General features: G+C 54.4%; 2 protein-coding genes and 2 pseudogenes across 10 annotated transcripts in view; 2 read left to right on the forward strand and 2 right to left on the reverse strand.

Moving 5' to 3' along the window:
* NAA60 (N-alpha-acetyltransferase 60, NatF catalytic subunit) overlaps window positions 1-19696 on the forward strand; it is a 46208-nt gene extending 26512 nt beyond the window's left edge. For 7 of the 9 annotated variants that reach the window (XM_032257957.1, XM_032257953.1, XM_032257954.1 and 4 more), the window contains 6 exons: window positions 2298-2413; window positions 4506-4635; window positions 7320-7416; window positions 8152-8386; window positions 9514-9875; window positions 10277-11722. In XM_032257957.1, coding sequence (XP_032113848.1) covers window positions 2304-2413; window positions 4506-4635; window positions 7320-7416; window positions 8152-8386; window positions 9514-9670 — 729 coding nt within the window. In that variant the 5' untranslated portion in view covers window positions 2298-2303 and the 3' untranslated portion in view covers window positions 9671-9875; window positions 10277-11722. Of the gene's footprint in view, window positions 1-2297; window positions 2414-4505; window positions 4636-7319; window positions 7417-8151; window positions 8387-9513; window positions 9876-10276; window positions 11723-19561 lie in introns of those variants that run through there. The other 2 variants (XM_032257952.1, XM_032257959.1) reach the window with 2 other exon arrangements.
* LOC116536256 lies at window positions 12093-20156 on the forward strand (annotated as a pseudogene).
* Window positions 16734-17297, reverse strand: LOC116536193 (annotated as a pseudogene).
* Window positions 16734-18650, reverse strand: LOC116536202 (uncharacterized protein C16orf90-like). The gene is made up of 2 exons (XM_032257865.1): window positions 18605-18650; window positions 16734-18222 (listed from the first exon to the last, which is right to left on the reverse strand). The coding sequence occupies exons 1-2, from the start codon at window positions 18648-18650 to the stop codon at window positions 17522-17524; spliced, it is 747 nt and encodes a 248-aa protein (XP_032113756.1). The 3' UTR covers window positions 16734-17521.
* Window positions 20157-21669: the final 1513 nt, after the last annotated feature.

The raw sequence follows: 21669 nt of genomic DNA on the forward strand, positions 1-21669 counted from the left end.
CTGGGACTACAAGTGCATGCCCCCACATCCAGCTAATTTTTTGTATTTTTAGTAGAGATGGGGTTTCACCATGTTAGCCAGGTTGGTCTCTATATCCTGACCTCGTGATGCGCCCGCGTCAGCCTCCCAAAGTGTCGGGATTACGGGCGTGAGCTATGGCGCCTGGCCCAGCTATTTTTCAAGGGTTTAGAGTCAACGGTGCATGGATCCAGAACCTTGGGAGCGAAGGAGTGGGCATAAGGGTGGAGTAGGGGGTGTGAGTTTAAAGAGGCTCCTCTCTATGAAGCTGAGCCTGAACTACTTGGCACCCCTGACGTTGAACCAGGAGCTGAGAACCACACAGGTTCGGAGTCAGAGCAGAGCTGCTCAGGATGTCAGTGTTGGCCCTGTCCCGGGTCAAGGCTGGACCGTGCCGAGTGTCAGCTGGTGGGTGCTCAAGGCTGGTGTAGAGGGGTGCTGCCTCCCTGCCAGCAACGTCCTGGCACTTGGACCCCATCAGCTCATTCCAGCACAGAACCACCCTGAGAAGAGGCCTGGCCATCTCCATTTCACAGAAGAGGCTCCAGGAATCTGATTAGCTGAGGCTGAGCTGTCAGAGAGACCACATTTGGTGTCCAAATTCTTCCCCTTGTCAGGAAAGGGAGGGTTGTGCCTAGACACTGGCTGGCCATGGGCGCTTCCCACTCATGGCAGCAGCAGGCGAGGGAGCCCAGAGAGCTAGGCTCAGCCCTCCAGTGGAGGGGGGACTGCCAGCTAAAGATGAGGCCTGTCCTGGGAGCCCAGGGGCTTTGCCTCCACACCTTGCACCTGCCCCCAGCCGCTTTCATGGGCGAGTTTAACAGCCTTTCCTGATTCTTGCTTGACTCAGTCATTTCTGTGGTGATTCCATAGTGGTGACTTTCTAATTCTGTCATTATTTAAGCCAGCATTCTTCTTTAAAAAAGAACTTTTCCTCAATCCTAAGATGAACTACACAATTCCTCTTAAAAAAGCAGGATGAATGCAGTATCTTTTCCCATTTGTTTATGGGTTTGTTTATTTATTTTTAGAGACAGGATCTTGCTATGTTCCAGGCTGTCCTCAATATCCTGGGCTCAAGTGAACCTCTCCCCTCAGCCTCCCAAATTGCTGGATTACAGGCATGAGCCGCCATGCCCAGCATTCCATCCGTTCCCTGTTTTTTGAAACATAGTCTCACTCTGTTGCCCAGGCTGGAGTACGATGGCAATCTTGGCTCATTGCAACCTCCACCTCCTGGGTTCAAACGATTCTCCTGCCTCAGCCTCTGCAGTAACTGGGATTATAGGTGCCCACCACCACACCTGGCTACTTTTTGTATTTTTGGTAGAGACGGGATTTCGCCATGTTGGCCAGGCTGGTCCCGAACCCCTGAGTGCTGGGAATACAGGGCCTGAGCTGCCACGCCCGGCCCCATCCTTTCCTTTTAATGGCCACTTTCCAACTTAAAGAACAAAGGCTTCCGTTCTCCCCTGCTTGGTGCACAGCACTTGGCCAGCCAACCAGCCTGCCTTCCTCCATTTCTCTCTTTCTTTCTATGATAACTTCCTTGTTAAATAAGACACGGTTTATTTAACAAGGGGCTGCTCCCCCAGCCCCTGGATTAGATGCCCTTTCCTGATTGAAATGAGTCCTTGGCCACTTGTGACCTCCGACTTGAACTGTGTCCCCCAAAGTCTCTTCCTTTCTGCTCAGGAGTGTTGACTTGCTGGGTGGGGAGGCGAGACTAGGTGACTCACTCAGCACAGACCCATGGCCTGGTGATAAAGCCGGCTGGCGCCACTTCCCCTGCAAATCCAGTCGTTCACTGCCCTGGCCACCGGGCTGCTTTGAAGAGGGATGAGGCATGGGGGCTGCTGAACCCATGACTGTCATCAGCAGCCATCAACTGGGGTTGAGAGAAGTCAGGCTGGCTGGGGCCGGTGACCCTTGGAAGGACCGCTGCCCTGAATTGTGAGACCAGCCAGGGAGGAGCCAGGGGCAGCTCAGATGGGGAAAGAGGAGAGAGACAGGCTGGCCAGGGCTTCCCTGAGCTGGTGCCGAGCAGCGAGGGTCCTGGGTCCCCATCCTGCCTGCCCTCCTGGGCCTGGGTCTCCTCAGCAGAGGGGGTGACTGCAATGCGTGCTGCAAGCGTGGTCATGAGGGGCAGGGCACTCTGCGTGGTGGCTGAGGAGTGTCCACCTGCGAGACAAGCTCCGTGCTCTCCTGTCTCGCTTGCCTCACAAGCTGAGCGTGAGGAGGACCAGGCTGTGAGATGACGCTGCCCCCTCTCTTGACAGGTGTGAATGACAGAGGTGGTACCATCCAGCGCGCTCAGCGAGGTCAGCCTGCGCCTCCTCTGCCACGATGACATAGACACTGTGAAGCACCTGTGTGGCGACTGGTTCCCCATCGAGTAAGTGGAGCGGATTAAGGGTTGGGAAGAGCACGATTCTCAGGTGCACAGCTGGGGGAGGCCTCTTGGACCCTTAACGGCCACGCCGCAGAAATGGCCCGGAGGAGCCTCGGGGGTCCCAGGTCACGCAGCTCATCCGGGGGCCCCTGTTCCTGGGCTTTCTCCACCTCTCAGGGTGTGCAGAGTGCCCCAGAAGGGTTCTGTGAGAAACTTCAGTTACAGAGCTATCGGGTGTGGTGCCATTTATAATTCAGAAAATTTAGAAGCAACTCAAGTATCTTAACAGCAAGGAGTTGGTTACATGCATTAGAGTAATTAGAGCATCTGCATATAAAAATGCAATATTATTCAGCCAGGAAAAATAAAAAAAAAAAACCTGTCAAAGAGGTATATTTTTTGATAGGGAAATCTTTTTTTTACAAGATATTAAAGGAAAATATTAAAGGAAAAAAGGCAGACTAGAAAACAATATGTACCATGATCCTATTTTTATTTGAAAACGTGTACAAGATAAAATTTTACAAGGATACATGTGAACTCCGGGGTGAAAGAGAATTTACAAGGGTATATATACCGTTTACCAGTGTCTCAGTAGTGTGAGGTAGGTATGTTATTATTAGGGCCTATAAGGTTTTTGTTTTTTCTTGTCCGTATTGCCTACGTTATATGCACATACAGCTTTTGTGATGAAAAAAGTTGACACATACTTTGAAAATGGAAAATAAGATCTTGCCCAGCCATCAGCATTTCCATCAGTGTTCACCTCAGGCTGACTGAACCTCATGCTCTTGGCAGGGTGGTAGCAGGGACCTCTGTGCATCTCTGCGGAAGTGGGAACTGTTACAGTTCCCACTTTCCACAGAGGAATGTGGGCTGGCAGTGGCTTCATGAGTTAAAAGACTGTCCTGGGCCGGGTGTAGTAACTCACGCCTACAATCCCAGACAGGCATATCACCTGAGGTCAGGAGTTCACGACCAGCCTGGCCAACATGGTAAAACCTCATCTGTATTAAAAATACAAAAATTAGCCAGGCATGGTGGCACACGCCTGTAATCCCAGCTACTCAGGAGTCTGAGGCAGGAGAATTGCTTGAAGCCGGGAGGCAGAGGTTGCAGTGAGTGAGCTGAGATCATGCCACTGAACTCCAGCCTGGGTGACAAAGTAAGATTCTGTCTCAAAAATAAAAATAAAAATATGTTCTTCAGCCCAGCAATTTCACTGCTGGAAACTAATCTAGAGAAATAAGAGCTGCAATGAGTGCATAGATCGGACCCTGCCCAGGGCTGCCTGAGAGCCATTGGAGCCATGCTGGACTGTGGGCCTCAGCCACGTGAGCTGCCTGGCCTGCCCATCTCTCCTCAAGCCTCATGGGCCTGAGGCCTCAGGTTCCCAAGACGGTGACATGAACTGGGCTATGAGGCGGCAAAATAACTCACACACCCGTGAAACCCCACGTGCCTCTGCCGTCTTGACCTTGTAACTCTGGGGCAGGAGCTGTATTCACCTGTTACTGACCATGTCCTGGGCCTTTATGCCCACTGTTCTTTCTTCTCTGCTCCTCTCGGAGGGGTCTTGGCCACATTCTTGGTGAGCATCCCTTAGCAGCCTCACATTGCCCTTAATGTGAGGTTCCTCCCCATTCATGGAAGCGTTGTAAACTCAGATCCTGTCAGCTGTGAACCTGGCTCTTCCTCGAATCACTCACTCCTCTGGTCTTTAGTGTGTAGAAGTCTGACAAATTCTCATAGGCACTCATCCAAGTGTTTGAGGGTGGCAAGGACCCTAAAATTGTCACTCACCCGGTGGAGGAACAGGGCCCTGCTGGTGACCCTCCATGAGTTGCTTCCATGGAGCCAATTTCATGTCGGATAAAATTATTTTTCCCGTCAGAGATCCCAGTCCTGTCTAGACAGGTCACTGCTTTAAGAAAGTGGCCGTGATGGGTAGAGACCAAGTGATGGGCAAACTCCTCGTCAGCCTTAGAGCAGCAGGCAGAAGCGGCCCAGAGCCCCCTGTGGTTCTGATGTCTAGGGCATGACTTTAGTTGGACTTGACACGTGGCAGGTTCACCTGAGCATGTTCTCTTCTCAGGTACCCAGACTCATGGTATCGTGATATCACATCCAACAAGAAGTTCTTCTCCCTTGCTGCAACCTACAGAGGCGCCATTGTGGGAATGATAGTAGCTGAAATTAAAAACAGGACCAAAATACATAAAGAGGTATGTGTGTGCGGTGATGACTTGGCAATCAGTGTCGCTGGACGAGCCCAGGGGGCTTGTGATGGAATCATGCCGCCTGCCCCTCTGCCATTGTTCAAGGAGCCTATGACCCGAGGAATCCAAGTGGCCGACAACACTGGTCCCCGGCTGGTGCTTTTCCATGTCTGTGTGTGTGATTTCGTGGCACATGGGCCTCTAGTCATGCCCAGCAGCAGACTTCATAACCACTGTCGTTCCGAAGCAGGAATGAGCACAGGTGATGCATTGTTAAAACGTGATGTGAAAAGATCCCTGATTTGTGTTGGCAGCAGTGTCATAGAAACTGCTAAGACTGCTTTAGCCTGTTGAAGGATGCTAGTTACATACAGTTCGAGGTCAGGGAAAGTAAAGACATAATTTTTTTTCCCCTCTAACTTAACGGTGCCCTTCAAGATCTATCTCTCTAAGAATCCCTTGGGCATCTGTGGACCCACCTCAACCCCACTCCAAGCTAGCAAAACCCACTCTGAATGTAAACAGTAAGGCCATAGCCACAATGGCCACATTGTTCCAGATGGCTGACTTTGGTCAACATTCTGCCTGACAGTGTTGGTCATCCCAGCATCTGAGTTAGTGTTTACCACCTGGGGATTTAGCCGAGGAGGGAAAAACCCACCAACTGGCAGATGAGATGGTTCAGTTTGTTTGGCTTAAGGTAATTTCTTTAAAAGTTCAAGAAGGGCTGGGCTCGGTGGCTCATGCCTGTGATCCCAGCACTTTGGGAGGCCCAGGTGGGCAGATCACTTGAGGTCAGGAGTTCGAGACCAACCTGGTCAACATGTTGGTCTCTCTGTTGCCTCCACAGGCAGAGAACACCGCCGCACCTGGGTACAGCCACCCCACCATCTCTTGGTTTTAGAGGTAGAGTTCTGGGTGGGAATCATGAATCTGATTAGCATGAGGCTCTTATCATCTTCCAACTTCTAAAGAACAAGAAGGCCTTTCTGCTCCGACGTGCAGAAACCTACTAAAAGTAAAAATAAGCCGGGCGCGGTGGCTCAAGCCTGTAATCCCAGCACTTTGGGAGGCCGAGGCGGGTGGATCACGAGGTCAAGAGATCGAGACCATCCTGGTCAACATGGTGAAACCCCGTCTCTATTAAAAATACAAAAAATTAGCTGGGCATGGTGGTGCGTGCCTGTAATCCCAGCTACTCAGGAGGCTGAGGCAGGAGAATTGCTTGAACCCAGGAGGCGGAGGTTGCGGTGAGCCGAGATCGCGCCATTGCACTCCAGCCTGGGCAACAAGAGCGAAACTCCGTCTCCAAAAAAAAAAAAAAAAAAAAGTAAAAATAAAAGTAAATTAGCCAGGCATGATGGCACACGCCTATAATCCCAGCTACTTTAAGGCACAAGAATCTCTTGAACCTGGAAGGCGGTGGACGTTGCAGTGAGCCAAGATTGGGCCACTCCACTCCAGCCTGTGTGACAGAGTGAGACTCTGTTTCTAAGTAAATAAATAAAAGTTCAAGAGGGAGACACATCTCTCCCTTTAAGGACCCAAATCCACTGGCATCTACCCTGTTTTCTCTGTGGTCATGTTCTGTCTGGCACAGACCTTTTCTCTCCTGAGTCACTTTTCCTGTCCTAGCTTCGTCCTGAGCTTCCTTCCTGTCCTTGGCTAGGCCTCCTACGCATCCCCGAGAGAAGCTCCTGGTGACTGTGTGCCTGCCCCCAGGTGGTGGCTAGGTCTCTTCCTCCTCTTGAATGTGTTTGTGTTCCCCTGAGGCCGACATGGGGACCCTTTTGCTTGTGTTCACGGCTCTCAGGAGAGGACCCCTCTGGCCTGTATGCTGGCATCCTTTCGCCTCGGCCCTTCCTTTCAAAACGAGTGAGTTCAAGGCCAAGGCAAAGCAAAGCCTGTTAAGAGATGTCAACTGGGAAACACCCTGCCTGTGGGCCTGGAATAACAAGAGTGATAAGGACGCCTTCCTCACTGGACCGATATGTCCAGGTGAACTGTGGCTTGAAGAGCTCTGGGAGAGCAGGGAGCCTGGACAGGCCAACCCCAGCCCAGCACGTCGGAACAGAAAGGCCTTCTTGTTCTTTAGAAGTTGGAAGATGATAAGAGCCTCATGCTAATCAGATTCATGACTCCCACCCAGAACTCTACCTCTAAAACCAAGAGATGGTGGGGTGGCTGTACCCAGGTGCGGCAGTGTTCTCTGCCTGCGGAGGCAACAGAGAGTGCTGGACGGCCACCCAAGTCTCCCTCCTCCAAGACCACCTGGGGTAGTGTGTGATTCTTTAACTGAACTTTGCATTTGTCCACTGTCAGGTGACAGCATGCATTCCCATTAGGCCCACGCGGTGCTGTGTAGTTGCTCCCTTCATGCCATAACTTTACCTCATGCTGGCATCAGAGCTTCCTTCCTGTCCTTGGCTAGGCCTCCTACGCATCCCCGAGAGAAGCTCCTTTCGTGTGTGTTCTTATTTCAGTAGCTTTTCACCAGAAGGACGAGGATGCTCTCATTTCCTTGGGGAAGTGGGGGCAACTCTCCAGCACCTCTTGATTCTGCCCCTCCCACTCGGAGTCCGTCTGGCTGTTGTGGTGGGGAGTCGGTGTGGAGCCGTCCTGGGCTGGGCTGTGCAGTGAGCCGTGCACCAGGAGCGTGAGCCAGACTTTCTCTGTGACTCTTCCTCTAGGATGGAGATATTCTAGCCTCCAGCTTCTCTGTTGACACGCAAGTTGCGTACATCCTGAGTCTGGGCGTCGTGAAGGAGTTCAGGAAGCATGGGATCGGTAAGAGCAGCCAGGCTCACAGCTTGGCACCCACCCACCCCCCATTCTGCCTGTAGCATCTCTTCCCTGGCCCATGAACGTCCTTCAGTCTCATCTTCCATCCTCATCCCCATCTTGGGCCAGACCTTCCTCATCCCTCCCCTGCCAGCATGACCACCACCTTCAGCCATCCTCTTTCCACACGTTCCCGGGCCTTTCTGCCACAGCCTCGCTCAGCCCCCAGGATGGAGCTGAGGAAACAGGCACCTCTCACTCTTGCTGCCACCACATACAAAACTCATGTCTGTTCACTGAGCGCTCACGATTCCAAGTAGAAAGCGTGAACACACAGGACGAGGCAGCACTCACCACCATTTCTCTGATGTCCCATCCCACTCGGCCACACGGCCAGTGAGCGGCAGAGTCTTCATTAACTTGAAACCCAGGCCTATCTAGTCCACGTTTTCCTGGGCTCACATTGACCCTGTTTGTTATCTGAAAGTGAGTCTCCTTGTGAGTCCAGCCCATGGGAGGGCACTACCAGGCCACCTCTGCAGTCCCTCTCAGTGGTTTGTAGCTACCAGGCTCCATCTGACTGTAAGAATTTAGGGGCTTTGACGCTGGTGCGGGAAGGCTGGTCTCTGATATAGTGGGCCGAGACGTCTCTGGGAGACTCCTGCAAAGCCCCCATCCCAGCCCCGTCATCCTTCCTTCCTAACTGCCCTGCCTGCGTAACCTTCACCTCTTCTTCCCAAGGTTCCCTCTTACTTGAAAGTTTAAAGGATCACATATCAACCACCGCCCAGGACCACTGCAAAGCCATTTACCTGCATGTCCTCACAACCAACAACACAGCAATAAACTTCTACGAAAACAGAGACTTCAAGCAGCACCACTATCTCCCCTATTACTACTCCATCCGAGGGGTCCTCAAAGATGGCTTCACCTATGTCCTCTACATCAACGGCGGCCACCCTCCCTGGACAATCTTATATCCTTAACTTTTGGGGGAGAGGGATGGTGGCTTCCTGGCCACAAGGGTGGCAGAGCCAGTGAGCAAGTTGGAGCTGTGGTCCCCCTGAGATGATATTCAGGTGGCTAAGCTTATGGACACCTCTGTCCCTCACCCTGATCGTGTTGTGGGTAAATCTGACGCACGTTTGGGCAAATCGAGTTGCACATATTACCATGTTGGCCAAGCCGGATCTCGAACTCCTGAGCCTAAATGATCTACCTGCCTTAGCCTCCCAAAGTGCTGGGATTATAGGTCTGAGCCCCTGAGCCCAGCTGGAGAGCCTCCTGCTCCAATTGCACTGGGGATTAGCAGTACACAAAATAGACAGAAGCCCCTGTCCTCCCAGGAAACAGGTGCGGTGAAAAGAGGTTTTTACTTTTTTTGAACACGTGGGTTCATACCTTCCTTTTGGGCTGCATGACCCAAAGGTGTGCCCTTCCCTGTTTCCTCCCCCTTAAATCTCACTGGCCCCTGACAGGTTGGAGGGAGACCAGGAAACTTTATAATAGTCACAGAGTGTGGCCCAAAAAATGCTGTGCGTGTGTGCATGTGTGTGTGTGCACATGTGTGTGTGTTTTCAAATGCATGCATCTAAGATTTATTAATTACATAGAATAATAAGCAAGAAAGAGACAGGAGATTCCACACTCCGCAGGCCTTCTAGCTTATGTGAAGATGGGCCCCTGCAGACATCCAGGGGGTCAGTACTGTTGATCCCCTCCTCGTTGTAAGGACAGGGCGTAGTCCCTCTTGCTGCCCCAAGGGTTGAGAATCTAGGGAGAACCAGAAACACTTGCTCTTCTGCCAGGCCCCTTCCCCACTCCCCATCCATCCCTGGATGTGGTGTCCACATGCCTGCAGCCTCACCCAGAAGACCTTTCTGTCCCCAGACTCCACCCTTTGTTATTGTGCACAGCAGAGGCCACTTGGTCTCATGAGCCTTTCCAGAGAAAGGTGGGCTGCAGAGGCATGGTGGGCTCTTGACCTCCCGAGCGTGGTATGCCATCTGCACACGGTCTCACAGGCCACTGTGTGGACCTCTGATGACTGTGCCCCAGCCAGCGTGGTCAGGCAAGTTGGAATCTTCCTTAACAGAGCCCCACAGACTACATCCAGCACCTGGGCTCTGCGCTAGCCAGCCTGAGCCCCTGCTCCATCCCACACAGAGTCTACCGCCAGGCCCACAGCCTGCTCTGCAGCTTCCTGCCATGGTCAGGCATCTCTTCCAAGAGTGGCATCGAGTACAGCCGGACCATGTGATGTTGGCTGGGCAGCCGCCACCAGGCCCCACCCCTTGGCCCCCTGCAGAGCCTGCCTTCCTGTCTGTCTGACCCCTGCTATCTTCTGCAAGGAGCTGGTGGCCACCTACCGGACTCGTCGGCCTGCCCCAGCTGCAGGCCCGGTGCTACACGGGCTCGGGAACAGAACGTCATGAGCACACACAGAGTGTACCCATCCCTGGCAGGTACGTCACAGCAGATGGGAGGGTATGGGAGCTTGGTGCTTCCAGCACAAAAGCAGAAGGCCCTGGATGGGCACAGAGAATGGCAGAGCTGGAAGGGGCTGTGGGGACTGCAGAGTCTTACCACCTTGTCCACCAGCACAGCCTAGAGGTTTGGTGACTTGTGTCAAGCTCACAGTGGGCTTCATGGCTGCTGGGCTGTGCACCAGACTTGGGAGCCATTAGTGCCTTTATTTGTGCGAGGACCGAGAGGCGCCTGGTGGCTGCAGGCAGGCACTGTGGCCTGGAGAAGGCCTGGTGTTCCTGGAGTGCCCAGACCCAGCTGTGACCCATAGGCAGGGTGTGGGGTGGGTAGAGCATCTCCACTGGGCCTTCACCCTGCTCTGCTCTTCTCTTTCCCGCAGGCTCTCCAGCTTTCCTTCCTGCTTCTGGAAACCTCTGTCTCTGCCCGCTGCCCTGGCCTTGCCTCCCTGCACATGCACCATCCCCAGGGCTGACCCGGTGTGGCTGCATTCACCGGGAAGGGACTGCCCTTGCTGGGCCTCTCTCACTCTGCTGCCTGTTCCTGCAGCTCCATCCTGCAAAGCCAGAGGGGACTTTGTGCTGCAAGGGAGGAACACAAGTATTGTGGACACTCTTGACCCTAAAGGCACAGGAGCCTTGCAACAAGGGGGCGCAATAAAGGGAATGCCAGGTCCCCCTCCAGAGCCAGCCCAAAAAAGCCTGGAGGATGAGGAGTGGCCCCCGCTCCTCCATAAGTGGCCAATGAGGGGTGGGCAGCCTGGGGAGGCTTTTCATGCAAGCACAGAGCTCTGAGGCTCAGCCCTCCACCACAGGTGGTAACACACCAGAACAGTTTCCGCTCCTCAGTACCTTATGTACAGTGTCCAGAGCCCTGGAAGGTCACACTGCCCATCGGACCATGGCATGCTCCATTCAGCTGACCTGCTGAGAGCCAGGCTGAGGACAGATGCCACTGAGACTCCCTGGGTCCTCCCTGCCCTCCCTTGTGCTGCCATGAACTGCTGCTCTGAGGCCTGACCACATGCAGACAGGAGGAAGCTGAGCTCGACATTGGGCCTCAAGGCTGCCATGTGCCTCGTAGGGCCCAGCCTTGTGGATGGGGGCAGTCCTGTGCCTTGTGTGCCCTCAGCTGCCAAAGGCAGAGAGACTGTCAGTGCCAGGGGTGTATCACACGCTTCTAGCATCCTCTCCCCCCTGCATCCCCCAAACACTGCTTGGTGCCTACCCTGCCCTGCCCTCCAAAGCAGGGGTGGGGTGGGGCAGAGTCCTGCTCAGCATAACTACAGTGTTTCAAAGCCATGGCAGAGGGTCCTAGCAGTGCCAGCCTCCCCCAGCCTGAGGAAAAAGGGGAGGGAGGAGAAGGAACAACCTGGGCAGACGGGGCCTTGGGGACCTGAGTTCCTCCTCCAGAGCTGCTCAGCGAGGGGCTCTCAGGGTGCTGGGGTAGCCCAAGGTCCTCTCCTGGCCTCAGCTGGGGCCAGGGGCCCTTGAAATGAAGGCAGGCCCCAGGCAGGAGCAGCATTCCTCTCGCTGACGGTGCTGGTAGGAGGTTCCTGCTATGCTGTGCTGAACTGACTGGCCTGAACCTCTGCTGAGGCTGCCTCCCTGCCAGGCTGATACAGTGCCGTCCACTGCGAATCAGCACCGATCACGTGATTTCTATTTCTGCCCCACAGGGTAAGGGATGAGTTTTCTGGAAGGCTCTGCGGGGACATTTGTCCACACCCTGCCCTGCGCCTGCCCCTAATCACTGCAGTGTCCAGCCCAGTGTTGAACAGATTGTAGCGTTCTGTCTCATTACGAGCAAATAAATAGACTCATCGGAATTGGTCACATCCTATTTCCTGTACCCACCTAGCTGCGCCTTGGGCCTCGCCCTGTGGCTGAGGGCAGCCTGGAGCTGCATGTCACTGGCGAGGCCCCAGGGTGGCTTCTAGATAAAGGGGCAGGTGGTTTTGTGTGATGAACCCTGCCAAAGAATGCAAACTTTTCATTGGGCGCGGTGGCTCACACCTGTAATTCCAGCACCGTGGGAGGCTGACGCAGATGGATCACATGGTCAGGAGATTGAGACCATCTTGGCCAACATGGTGAAACCCCATCTCTACTAAAAATTCAAAATTAGCCAGGCATGGTGGCGTGTGCCTATAATCCCAGTTACTTGGGAGGCTGAGGCAGGAGAATCGCTTCAACCTGGGAGGTGGAGGTTGCAGTGAGCCGAGATGGCACCACTGCACTCCAGCCTGGTGACAGAATGAGACTCTTCAAAAAAAATAAATAAATAAAGAATGTGAACCTAGGGAAGACGTTCTGAAGAGTTGAGAGGCATGGCAGCTGGGCCCTGTTACTTTCTGTTTACTGGAAGGTCCCCAGCAGCTGCCCTGTCTTGACCTCTCCCTGCCCCTAGGCCTTGATCTGGGGCCTAGTCTATGCAGGCAGCTTCCAGGGTGATTCAGTCCACCCTGCTGTGGAGCCTGAGGTGGCTGCCCACTCTGCACAGACCTGGTGCTTCCATCAGCCTCTCACGGAAACTTCTGGCCACCCTCAAGGGATGCTGTTACTCCTGTTAGAGATGAGGAGAACTGGCTCGGGGGCTAACAGCCACGTGGTTTGTGAGTGGTGGGTCCAGGTGTCCAGCCCAGGCCTGCATCCCTCTGAAGCCTGCGTGGCTGCTCAGTTATACCGTGTCCTGTGTCTTTGACCTCAGCCATTGGCTGGGAGACATGCAGCTCGCCAAGGGCCCTGTGGGGAGAGGGTCCGAGACACCTACAAGATGGAGTAGGGGTGGACACTGGTGCCATGGGAGGCCAGGCACCTGGGCACAATGGACATGTGTCCAAAGCCACGAGGTGAGTAGATCCAGATTAACCTGCCAAGCTTGCTCCGTGGAGCGTCTGCTGGGGAGGCACAGCCTCGGTTACTCCGGCAAGGACAGTTTCACCTTTGCTGATGAATCAGCTTGGGGTTAAGAGGGTGGCTCTTGGAGGCCCTTGGTGGATCATGTAACCAAGTAGTAACTTGCCCATGTGGGGCTCCAGCTCCTCAGGCCGTGCTCAGTGAGGCCAGGCAGGACTGCCGCTGCTCCAGGCCTCTCACCATAGCCCCACGGGACCGCAGAGCTGGGACAAAAAGGCTCCTGCTCCACTGGGGGCAGAAAGGGAGTGTGAGACCCAAGGAGAAGTAGGATGCTCACACAGGATGCGCCAGACAGCACAGAGGCCAGTCCTAGACGGAGCCAGCTCTGCTCCAGGCCTGCTCAGGGGTAGAGGCCAAGGCAGCCAGGTGTCCCCAGTCCCTGCACGTACCACCCAAGGATCTCCTACAGGGTGGGGGGTCCTTCATACTTTGCGGACTGAGACAGACTCCTGGTCAGTCCATTCCAGCGCACTGGTGTTCAGGTACTCACGGGGGAAGGAACATGCCCAGGAATAGTCAGTATGTGTTTTCACGAGCTTCCGCTTGCTCAGGCCAAGGGCTACTTTATCCACATCAACTCCCGCCCCAGCACGCCATGACTGGCTTTTCTGCTTCTAGCCTGTTGGAGTGCTTCTCAAGAAGGCTTTGGGAGGTTTGGGGAGGAACTGTCTAGAGGCCAATTTAGAGCCAGTTTTCTTTGGGGCTAGCATGTGGCCACAGCAGATGTCTTTCTCACGGATAAGATCCTAGCTACGGTTGTCTGTGGCTGAGTGGCAGATTACCTTAAAGCTTCACAGCCTAAGCAGGGGCCATTCTGTTTGCTTCCATTTGTGCAGCAGGGACCCCATGTGGTGTTAGCTAGGCAGGCTGGCGGGGCTGAAGGACCTGCATCCAAGATGGCCCTACCCACAGGGCTGCCCACAGTGAGCTCAGCGGTGGCCATGGGCTTGGCTCCTTCCCTCCATGGCCTCCTCAGGCTGGGTTGGTTTTGTACCATACCACAGTCCCAGGGTAGACACCTTACGGGGCCACTGGCCTCCTGGGAAGCTGCCAGGCTTCCTTACTGCCCGGAAGTGACACCCCATCACTTCTACCACATTCTATTGGTAAAGCAAGACCCAGAGCCTGTCCCAGTGGAAGGCAGGGGCCACAAAGGGGCCAGGACACCAGGACATATGGCTCATCTGGGCTAGCAGAGGGACAACTGACCACAGCCTGGGGCAACCTGAGCTCTTCTCTGAGCCTCCACTCTGTTCAGAAGTGACCAGTCCAGATGTGGTGGCTTACACCTATAATCCCAGTACTTTGGGACCCCAAGGCGGGAGGATCTCTTAAGCTCAGGAGTTCAAGATCAGCCTGAGCAATATAGTGAGACCCTTGTCTCTTAAAAAAATTGAAAATTAGCTGGGCATGGTGGCCCACAGCCATAGTCCCAGCTACTCAGTAGGCTGAGATGGGAGGGTCACTTGGCTCAGGAGCTCAGGGCTGCAGTGAGCTATGATCGTTAAGCATGGGGCCCGCTGTGGTGACTCATGCCTATAATGCCAGCACTTTGAGAGGCAGAGGTGGGAGCATGGCTTGAGGCTGGGAGTTGGAGACCAGTCTGGACAACATAGCAAGACCCTTTCTCTACCAAAAAAATTTTTAATTTGCTAGACGGGGTGTCAAGTGCCTTTGGTCCCAGTTACTCAGGAGGCTGAGGCAGGAAGATCACTTGAGTCCAGTTCAAAGGTGCAGTGAGCTAGGATCATGCCACTGCAGTCCAGCCTGGGAGACAGTGAGATCCTGTCTCCAAAAGAAAGAAGAAAAAAAGAGTTGATTCGGCCGCTAACAGTCTCCAAGGACCTTGTGTTATTGGCTTGTAGACAGGCTCAGTTCTGCCCAGCATCTGCAGCTGGTGGCTGGTGCAGATGTCCCTCGGTGTTCCTTCAGCAGCCCCCCTAATGTCAGTCTTTAGGGGTCCCTTGGGTCCACCTGGCCTCTGCGTCTCTAGGGAGTGAGTGTTGTGGGAGAGAGAGAAGGAGCTGCCCCTCTGCCACCCTGTGTGATTCATCAGTAGACCTCAGGCCAGCTTCGTGCCTCCCACACCTGCCCCGTCACAGTTCCTCTTGGGAGCAGCATCTCAGAGCTCCCCGCTCCTGGGGACTGCTACAGCCTTGAGTGTCCACCACCCCGGGCCATGCCCACATGCTCAGAACAACCCAAAAACTGCCCAAGGACTGAAATCTCCAGGATTTGCTGTCCCAGGGACACAAGAACTGTCCAGGGTGGACCCAGGGTACAGGGGAAGGGAAGGAGCCTGGCTGTCCTGGGCACGTCCCATGTGACCTGGCAGGAGCCCAAGGTACGGCTGGCACAGGCTGGAGTCGCCAGATTGGAAGGTCACTGAGGCAAGCCCAGGTGCTCTCGTCATCTTCCCACAGGATGGAGGCCTAGTGGTATAGTCCGTTTTGACACTGCTACCTGAGACTGGGTAATTTATAAACAAAAGAGGTTTAATTGACTGACTTCCACATGGCTGGGAGGCTTCAGGAAACTTACAATCATGGCAGAAGGCAAAGGGGAAGCAGGCACCTTCTTCACAAGGTGGCAGGACAGAGAGGCGGTGGTGGGGAGGTGGGGTGGAACTGCCACGCGCTTTTTTTTTGTTTTGAAACGGGGTCTCACTCTGTTGCCCAGGCTGGAGTGCAGTGGTACCATCTCTTCTCACTGCAACCTCCACCTCCTCAGTTGAAATGATTCTCATGCCTCAGACTCCCAAGTAGCTAGGATTACAGAGATGCATCACCACACCCGGCTAATTTTTATATTTTTCGTAGAGACAGGTGTTTGCCACACTGGCCAGGCTGGTCTTGAATTCCTGGCCTCAAGTGATACAGCCACCTCGGCCTCCCAAAGTGCTGGGATTACAGGCATGAGCCACCACGCCCGGCCACCAAACACTTTTAAACCATCAGATCATATGAGAACTCACTATCACGAGAGCAGCAAGGCAGAAACTGCCCCCATGATCCAATCACCTCCCATAAAGTCCCTCCCTCAACACGTGGGGATTACAGTTCGAGATGAGATTTGGGTGGGGACACAGAGCCTAACTGTATCAGGTTCCTCACCCATAGTAACTGCTCCCCAGGGACACCAGGCAATGTCTGGAGACACTTGCTGTCACAGCTTGGAAGAGGGTGCTACTGTACCAAGTCGGTGGTGGCCAGAGATGCTGCTTAACATCCTACATGCATAGGACAGCCTCCATCCCAAAGAATGATCCAGTCCCAAACACCAACAGAGCTGAGTGGAGACACCCCAGCACAGGGGAAGCCCACGCCTGGGTGCCCAGAATCTGGTCTGGCCGGGAGAAGGGCTGTGTTCATCCTGCTCAGAGGGACCTGGGAGCTGGGGTCCAGTGGAACAGTGATATCACCTGGTGGGGAGAGGGTGGGGCCCAGGTCCACATCCCTGCCTCGGCCGCTGTCCTCCCTGGTGCCCTCCCTGACCTGGCCCTGCTTTCCTTCATCCACTGTGTCTTCCACCCACAACTCCAGGACTTTCAGGACTTCAATAATTTAGGCTCGTCCCAAGGTGGGAGGATCACTTGAGTTCAGGAGTTCGAGACCAGCCTGGGCAACACAGCAGAACCCCACAACTCTTAAAACAATAGAAAATTAGCTGGGCACAGTGGCTCACAATGTAGGCTGTTGAGCCCCTATCCACCCTGTAGAGCCAAGCTCAGCAGTGCCTCATCCACAGGAAGCCCTCCCAGACTACTTCCTTGGTGCCTCACACAGGCCCTCACCCCAGCTGATGCCTCTCATGCCCCCAGCAACTAAGGGTGGGAGCACCACAGACCCATCTCTGGAGAGACACAGTACTGTTTTTCTGACCAAACGGGCCTTATAACAGATAGGCAGATAGACAAGAATGTGCAGGCCTTGGCTTTTATTGAGATCAGACCTGTGGGCTCCCAGGCCTCTGGTGGGGGCCTGATTCTCCACTCAGCATGGCCTCCAAGGTACAAGTGGCTGAATGGAGTCTGAGCGCGCTGCAAGGGCATGGCCATGCTTCTATTGCTTCTCTCCCTCCCTTGGGACCTCCTCCTTCCTCTCCCCCTCACATTTTGCCAAGGCCCAGGCCTGGGTGCTGGCCGCTGCCCAGGCCACCTTGTGTGGCAGGGCCACTGCCGGGGGCTAGCCCCTCCTGCTGGGGCTGCCTCCTCAGCTGTCCTTCCCCTCCTGTCCCCAGTCCTGGTACTTGGGATTCCTATGGCCTTTCCAGGGCCCCAGAACGGGTTCTCTTGCACAAGGGACACATGGCCTCTTCTGAGGCCCCCCAGGACCTCTTGGGCCTGAGTCCCAAGCCCTCAGAAGGACCAGGCTGGGGGATGGCACCCTTGGCTGGGTCCATGCTGGAACTGGAAGCTGAGGACAGAGGAGAGAAAGGAGCCACTCGAGGGACCCAAGGGGAGGCTAGTGGGGAAGCTAGCAGCCCACCCTAGGGTTCCCAGAACCCAATATCCTTGAAAACAAAAGGGAAGGGGGCAATGTTTCCTCCTTAACAGAATCCACAGAGGGTGGAGGAGGTAGAGGGAAGAGAATGGTTCAAGCTGGAGGGACCCTCATCTAACCTGAACCCTCATTTTACAAGTGGGAAAACTGGGGCCCAGCAAGGGAGATAGCTTCCAAGGCTCCTCACCAAGTACGGAGCTGCGACAGTCACGCAGCCCTCCCTCCCAGAGAGCCTCCCTTTTTCTTGCACCCCTTGTCCCTCGTGGATTCTCCAGGCCCCACCCAGCTGTGGGGTGATCTCATCAAGATCTTGGCCTCCTGGGGCATGGCACCATTGTGGACGCTTGTTGGTGGAAAGGGGCCCATCTGAGTCCCCAGTCCAACCATTCCCTGGGGTCTTCCCCCATGCCCAGCCCTGCCTTGACAGAGCTCACCAGTGTTTCCCAGGCTGTCTCTGGGCAATTGTGCTTCCAGAAGGGCTGAGCAGTGGCTGTTACCTGGGCCCAGAGTCCCCTGTGGCAGGGCCAGGGTCCAGGCTGTGCCTTCAGGCTGTGGCAGGCAGCCCCCAGCCATAAGCCGGCCCAGCCAGTGGCTCTCACACTGGCCGGCGGGCGGTGGGTGGCCCTGCAGGTAAAGAGCCAGGCCCTGGAGGTGGCGCAGCCGGAAGTTCTTGGGCTTGCTTCCCTGGGCACTGGGGCACTGGGGCTGCTGGGACCCCAGGCCCCCCTCGTAGATGTTGGGTGGTGCGTCAGGGTGGCCAGGGTGTCCTTGAGCCTGGCTCACTGCATCTGCAGAGGAGAGAGTGGGAGGGTGGTGGCCAGCCCCCCACAGCAGCCATGAGGGGAGAGTGCAGTCACGTGCCTCTGAGTGCAGCTCACATGATGGGCTGCATCCCCAACCAGCCTGGCCTCAGCTTACCTGTCTGTTAGATAGGCTCAGTCCACTGCCTCCCCCTACCCATGCCCAAGACATGACGCCTCCTCCCACTCCCAACCAATAGGAAGGGCTGGGAAGCCTGGGGCCTTCGGACTAAGAGTGCTTTCAGGACTTCAATAATTTCTTTCTACCACCCTGTTCTGCCCACTACCCTAGAAAGATATTCTGGTCCCTGCAGAGAAATTGCACAGTGGGGTTGAGAGGAAGTGACCAGCCCAGGGGCTCATAGCCTGGCCCAGTGGCCATTCCTGTCTCCCAAGCATACATGTCCCTGAGGCCACCCCCGTAGCTTTCAGCCCAGATAGGAACAGAAATGCATCTCTCCTCCTGGCACTCCTCCCTGCAGCCCAGCACCTTCTCTTATGCGCAGCTCAGAAAATGCACAGACCAAGGCTTCCATGAAGGGCCAGTGTGGTGGGGAGGAGTGGCCAGGACTTGGGTGCAGCAGGGCCCTGCTCTCCCCTGCCTAGAGGGTATATCTGCAGGTCTCCCCCGGCAACTGGTTCTTATGACATCACAGGGAAAACTCCCAGCCTCCCTGGATCCCTAGTTTGGGCAAGGACAGGGCCCAAGGCAAGGGCAGTGTGGGAGGAAGGCATGGGAAAAGGCCAGGACCCCAGGGGAAGTCCCTGGTCCCTCTTGCTGGGGTCAGCCCACATAAAACACAGTCAGCTCTGGTCAACAGGAGAGTGCTTCTTTGAGGTGATCTTTTGGGGCCAGCTTCCTCATCTAGGGTGGGAAATGAGGGTTCAGGAGTACAGACCTGGGGAGACCTAGGTCAGTGCTTTAAAAATGCTGAAAAGGTGCTGCTGCAGTGGCTCATGCTTGTAATCTCAGCACTTTGGAAGGATGAGGCAGGCAGATCACCTGAGGAGAGGAGTTCGAGACCAGCTGGGCCAACATGGTGAAACCCTGTTCCTATGAAAAATAGAAAAATTAGCCAGGTATGGTGGCAGGGGCTTGTAATCACAGGAGGGTTTACTCAGGAGGCTGAGGCAGGAGAATTGCTTAAACCTGGAAGGTGGAAGTTGCAGTCAGCTGAGATCGCACCACTGCACTCCAGAGTGGGTGATACAGCAAGACTCCATCTCAAAAAAAAAAAAAAATGCTGAAAAGGTTGTTCTGGGTGACTGAGTGAGTCACTTAACTTTTCTAACTGCTCATTTTCCGGTTAATCAGTTACCACCTATTGTATGGACCACATCAAGTGTAAGGATATGGAGGAACTGGAACTCCCGCATGATGCTGATGGGAATGTAAAATGGTGCAACAACTCTGGAAAACAATTAAGTTAAACATTCATCTTTCCAGATCTGGTGAAACAGGAGGCACCATCATGGGAGTTGACATCCGCCACAAGGACTGAAAGGTTTGGCGCAAGGAGCCCAAGAGCCAGGATATCTACCTGAGGCTGTTGCTTAAGCTGTACAGGTTTTTGGCCAGAAGAACCAACTCCACATGCAACCAGGCTGTGAGTCGCACCAGTTGGCTACCTCTGTCCTTTCCCGGATGATCCAGAAGATGAAGTTTCCTGGCAGGGAGAACAAAACAGCTGTGGTTGTGGGGACCATAATGGATGACATATAGGTTCAGGAGGTGCCCAAACTGAAGGTGTGTGCACCGTGCGTGCCCAGCTGGGCCCACAGCCGCATCCTCAGGGCAGGGGGGCAAGATCCTCACTTTCCACCAGCTGGCGCTGGACTTCCCCAAGGGTTGTGGCACCGTCCTGCTCCCCAGTCCTTGAAAGGGCTGACAGGTGTGCCAGCATTTCAGCAAGGCCCCAGGATCCCTGCACAGCCACACCAAACCCGACATCTGCTCCAAGGGCCAGAAGTTTCAGCACGCCAGAGGCCGATGGGCCAGCCGAGGCTACAAAAACTAACTCTGGATCCTACCCTCTTATTTAAAAAAATGCTGGATGTTGACAAAAAAAAGTTAAACATTCAGTTTTTGCTAGTCACAGGCGACCTATTGTTTGTTTTTCTTTGAGACGGAGTTTTGCTCTTGTCACCAGGCTGGAGTGCAATGGTGGAATCTCGGCTCATGGCAACCTCCGCTGAGGCAGGAGTTCAAGTGACTCTCCTGCCTCAGCTTCCAGAGTAGCTGGGATGGCAGGCACTGGCCACCACGCGCAGCTAATTTTTGTATTTTTAGTAGGGACGGCGTTTCACCATGTTGGCCAGGCTGGTCTCGAACTCCTGAGCTCGTGATCCGCTGGCCTCGGCCTCCCAAAGAGCAGGGATTACAAGCGTGAACCACCGTCCCCGGCCCATATATCCACTTTTGTGAAGCATCTTTTAAAACCTCTTCTCCATTCTCTAATTAGATTGTTTCTCATTATTGAGTGTTTAGAGTTCTTTATATATTCTGGATGCAGGTCTCTTTATCAGATAGGTGTTTTGGGAATATTTTCTTCTAGACTGTGGCGCACCTTTTGTTTTTCTTAATAGTATTTTTTTTTTAATTTTATTTATTTATTTACCTCACTCCCCCTCCAATAGTGTTTCTCTTAATAGTGTTTCTTAAAAGTGAAGTAATATTTATGGGAGGCCATTGTTTCGGAGCGAGCTCCTGCATAAGGCACCAACACACCAGACCAACCAGAATGGAATCGCCAGTGGGAGGTGCCACGTAATCAAAGCGAACTCAGGGATAGGCCAGTCTGTCAAAAAACAGAAGATTCACTGCAACAAACAAAAGAGGCCCTGTTTACCTAGGCTGGCATAAGGAAGCCCCCTCTGCTTTAACCCACATGCGGAAATGCATCTGAAATAACCTGATGCCAACCAGTCGCTTTGTGCACTACGCTGTTTGCTTGTTCCTGCTCAAGCTACCTAAGAAAACCCGGCTGCTATGCCGCGCCTGGTGGGGAAATCTCCCCAGTTGACGAGCGTAGGCTGCTGCTGCCTGCAGCCTCCTCACGACCCCACGCAGTGTGGGAGGGGTTGCCGGATCCGCGAGATGCGCGCGGCTCGGGGCGGCTTTGCGGCCTGTCGCGAAGCCTGAGGCGCCTGCGCGTGCGCAGGACCCTGGCTCTGCTTTCCTTTGGGCACCAGCTGTGAGCCCGACCTCCTCCCAGCTGCTGGAGCCCGAGGGGGACCGGGCATTGCCTAGGATCAGGGAAAGCCGGCTTCTTGAGCATAGTGCATTTTTTTTTCTTAGACGGAGTCTTGCTCTGTCGTCCTGGAGGGCAGTGGCGCGTTCTCGGCTCACTGCAACCTCCGCCTGCCGGGTTCAAGTGATTTTCTTGCTTCAGCCTCCCGAGTAGCTGAGATTACAAGTGTGCGCCACAACGCTTGGCTAATTTTTGTATTTTTTGGTAGAGACAGGGTTTCGCCGTGTTGGCCAGGGTACTCTCGAACTCCTGACCTCAAGTGATCCGCCCGCTTCGACCTTCCGAACTGCTGGGATTACGGGGG

This window comes from Sapajus apella, unplaced genomic scaffold, assembly GCF_009761245.1.
Source record: "Sapajus apella isolate SASKATOON/1434 unplaced genomic scaffold, GSC_monkey_1.0 scaffold99, whole genome shotgun sequence".
Taxonomy (NCBI): domain Eukaryota; kingdom Metazoa; phylum Chordata; class Mammalia; order Primates; family Cebidae; genus Sapajus; species Sapajus apella.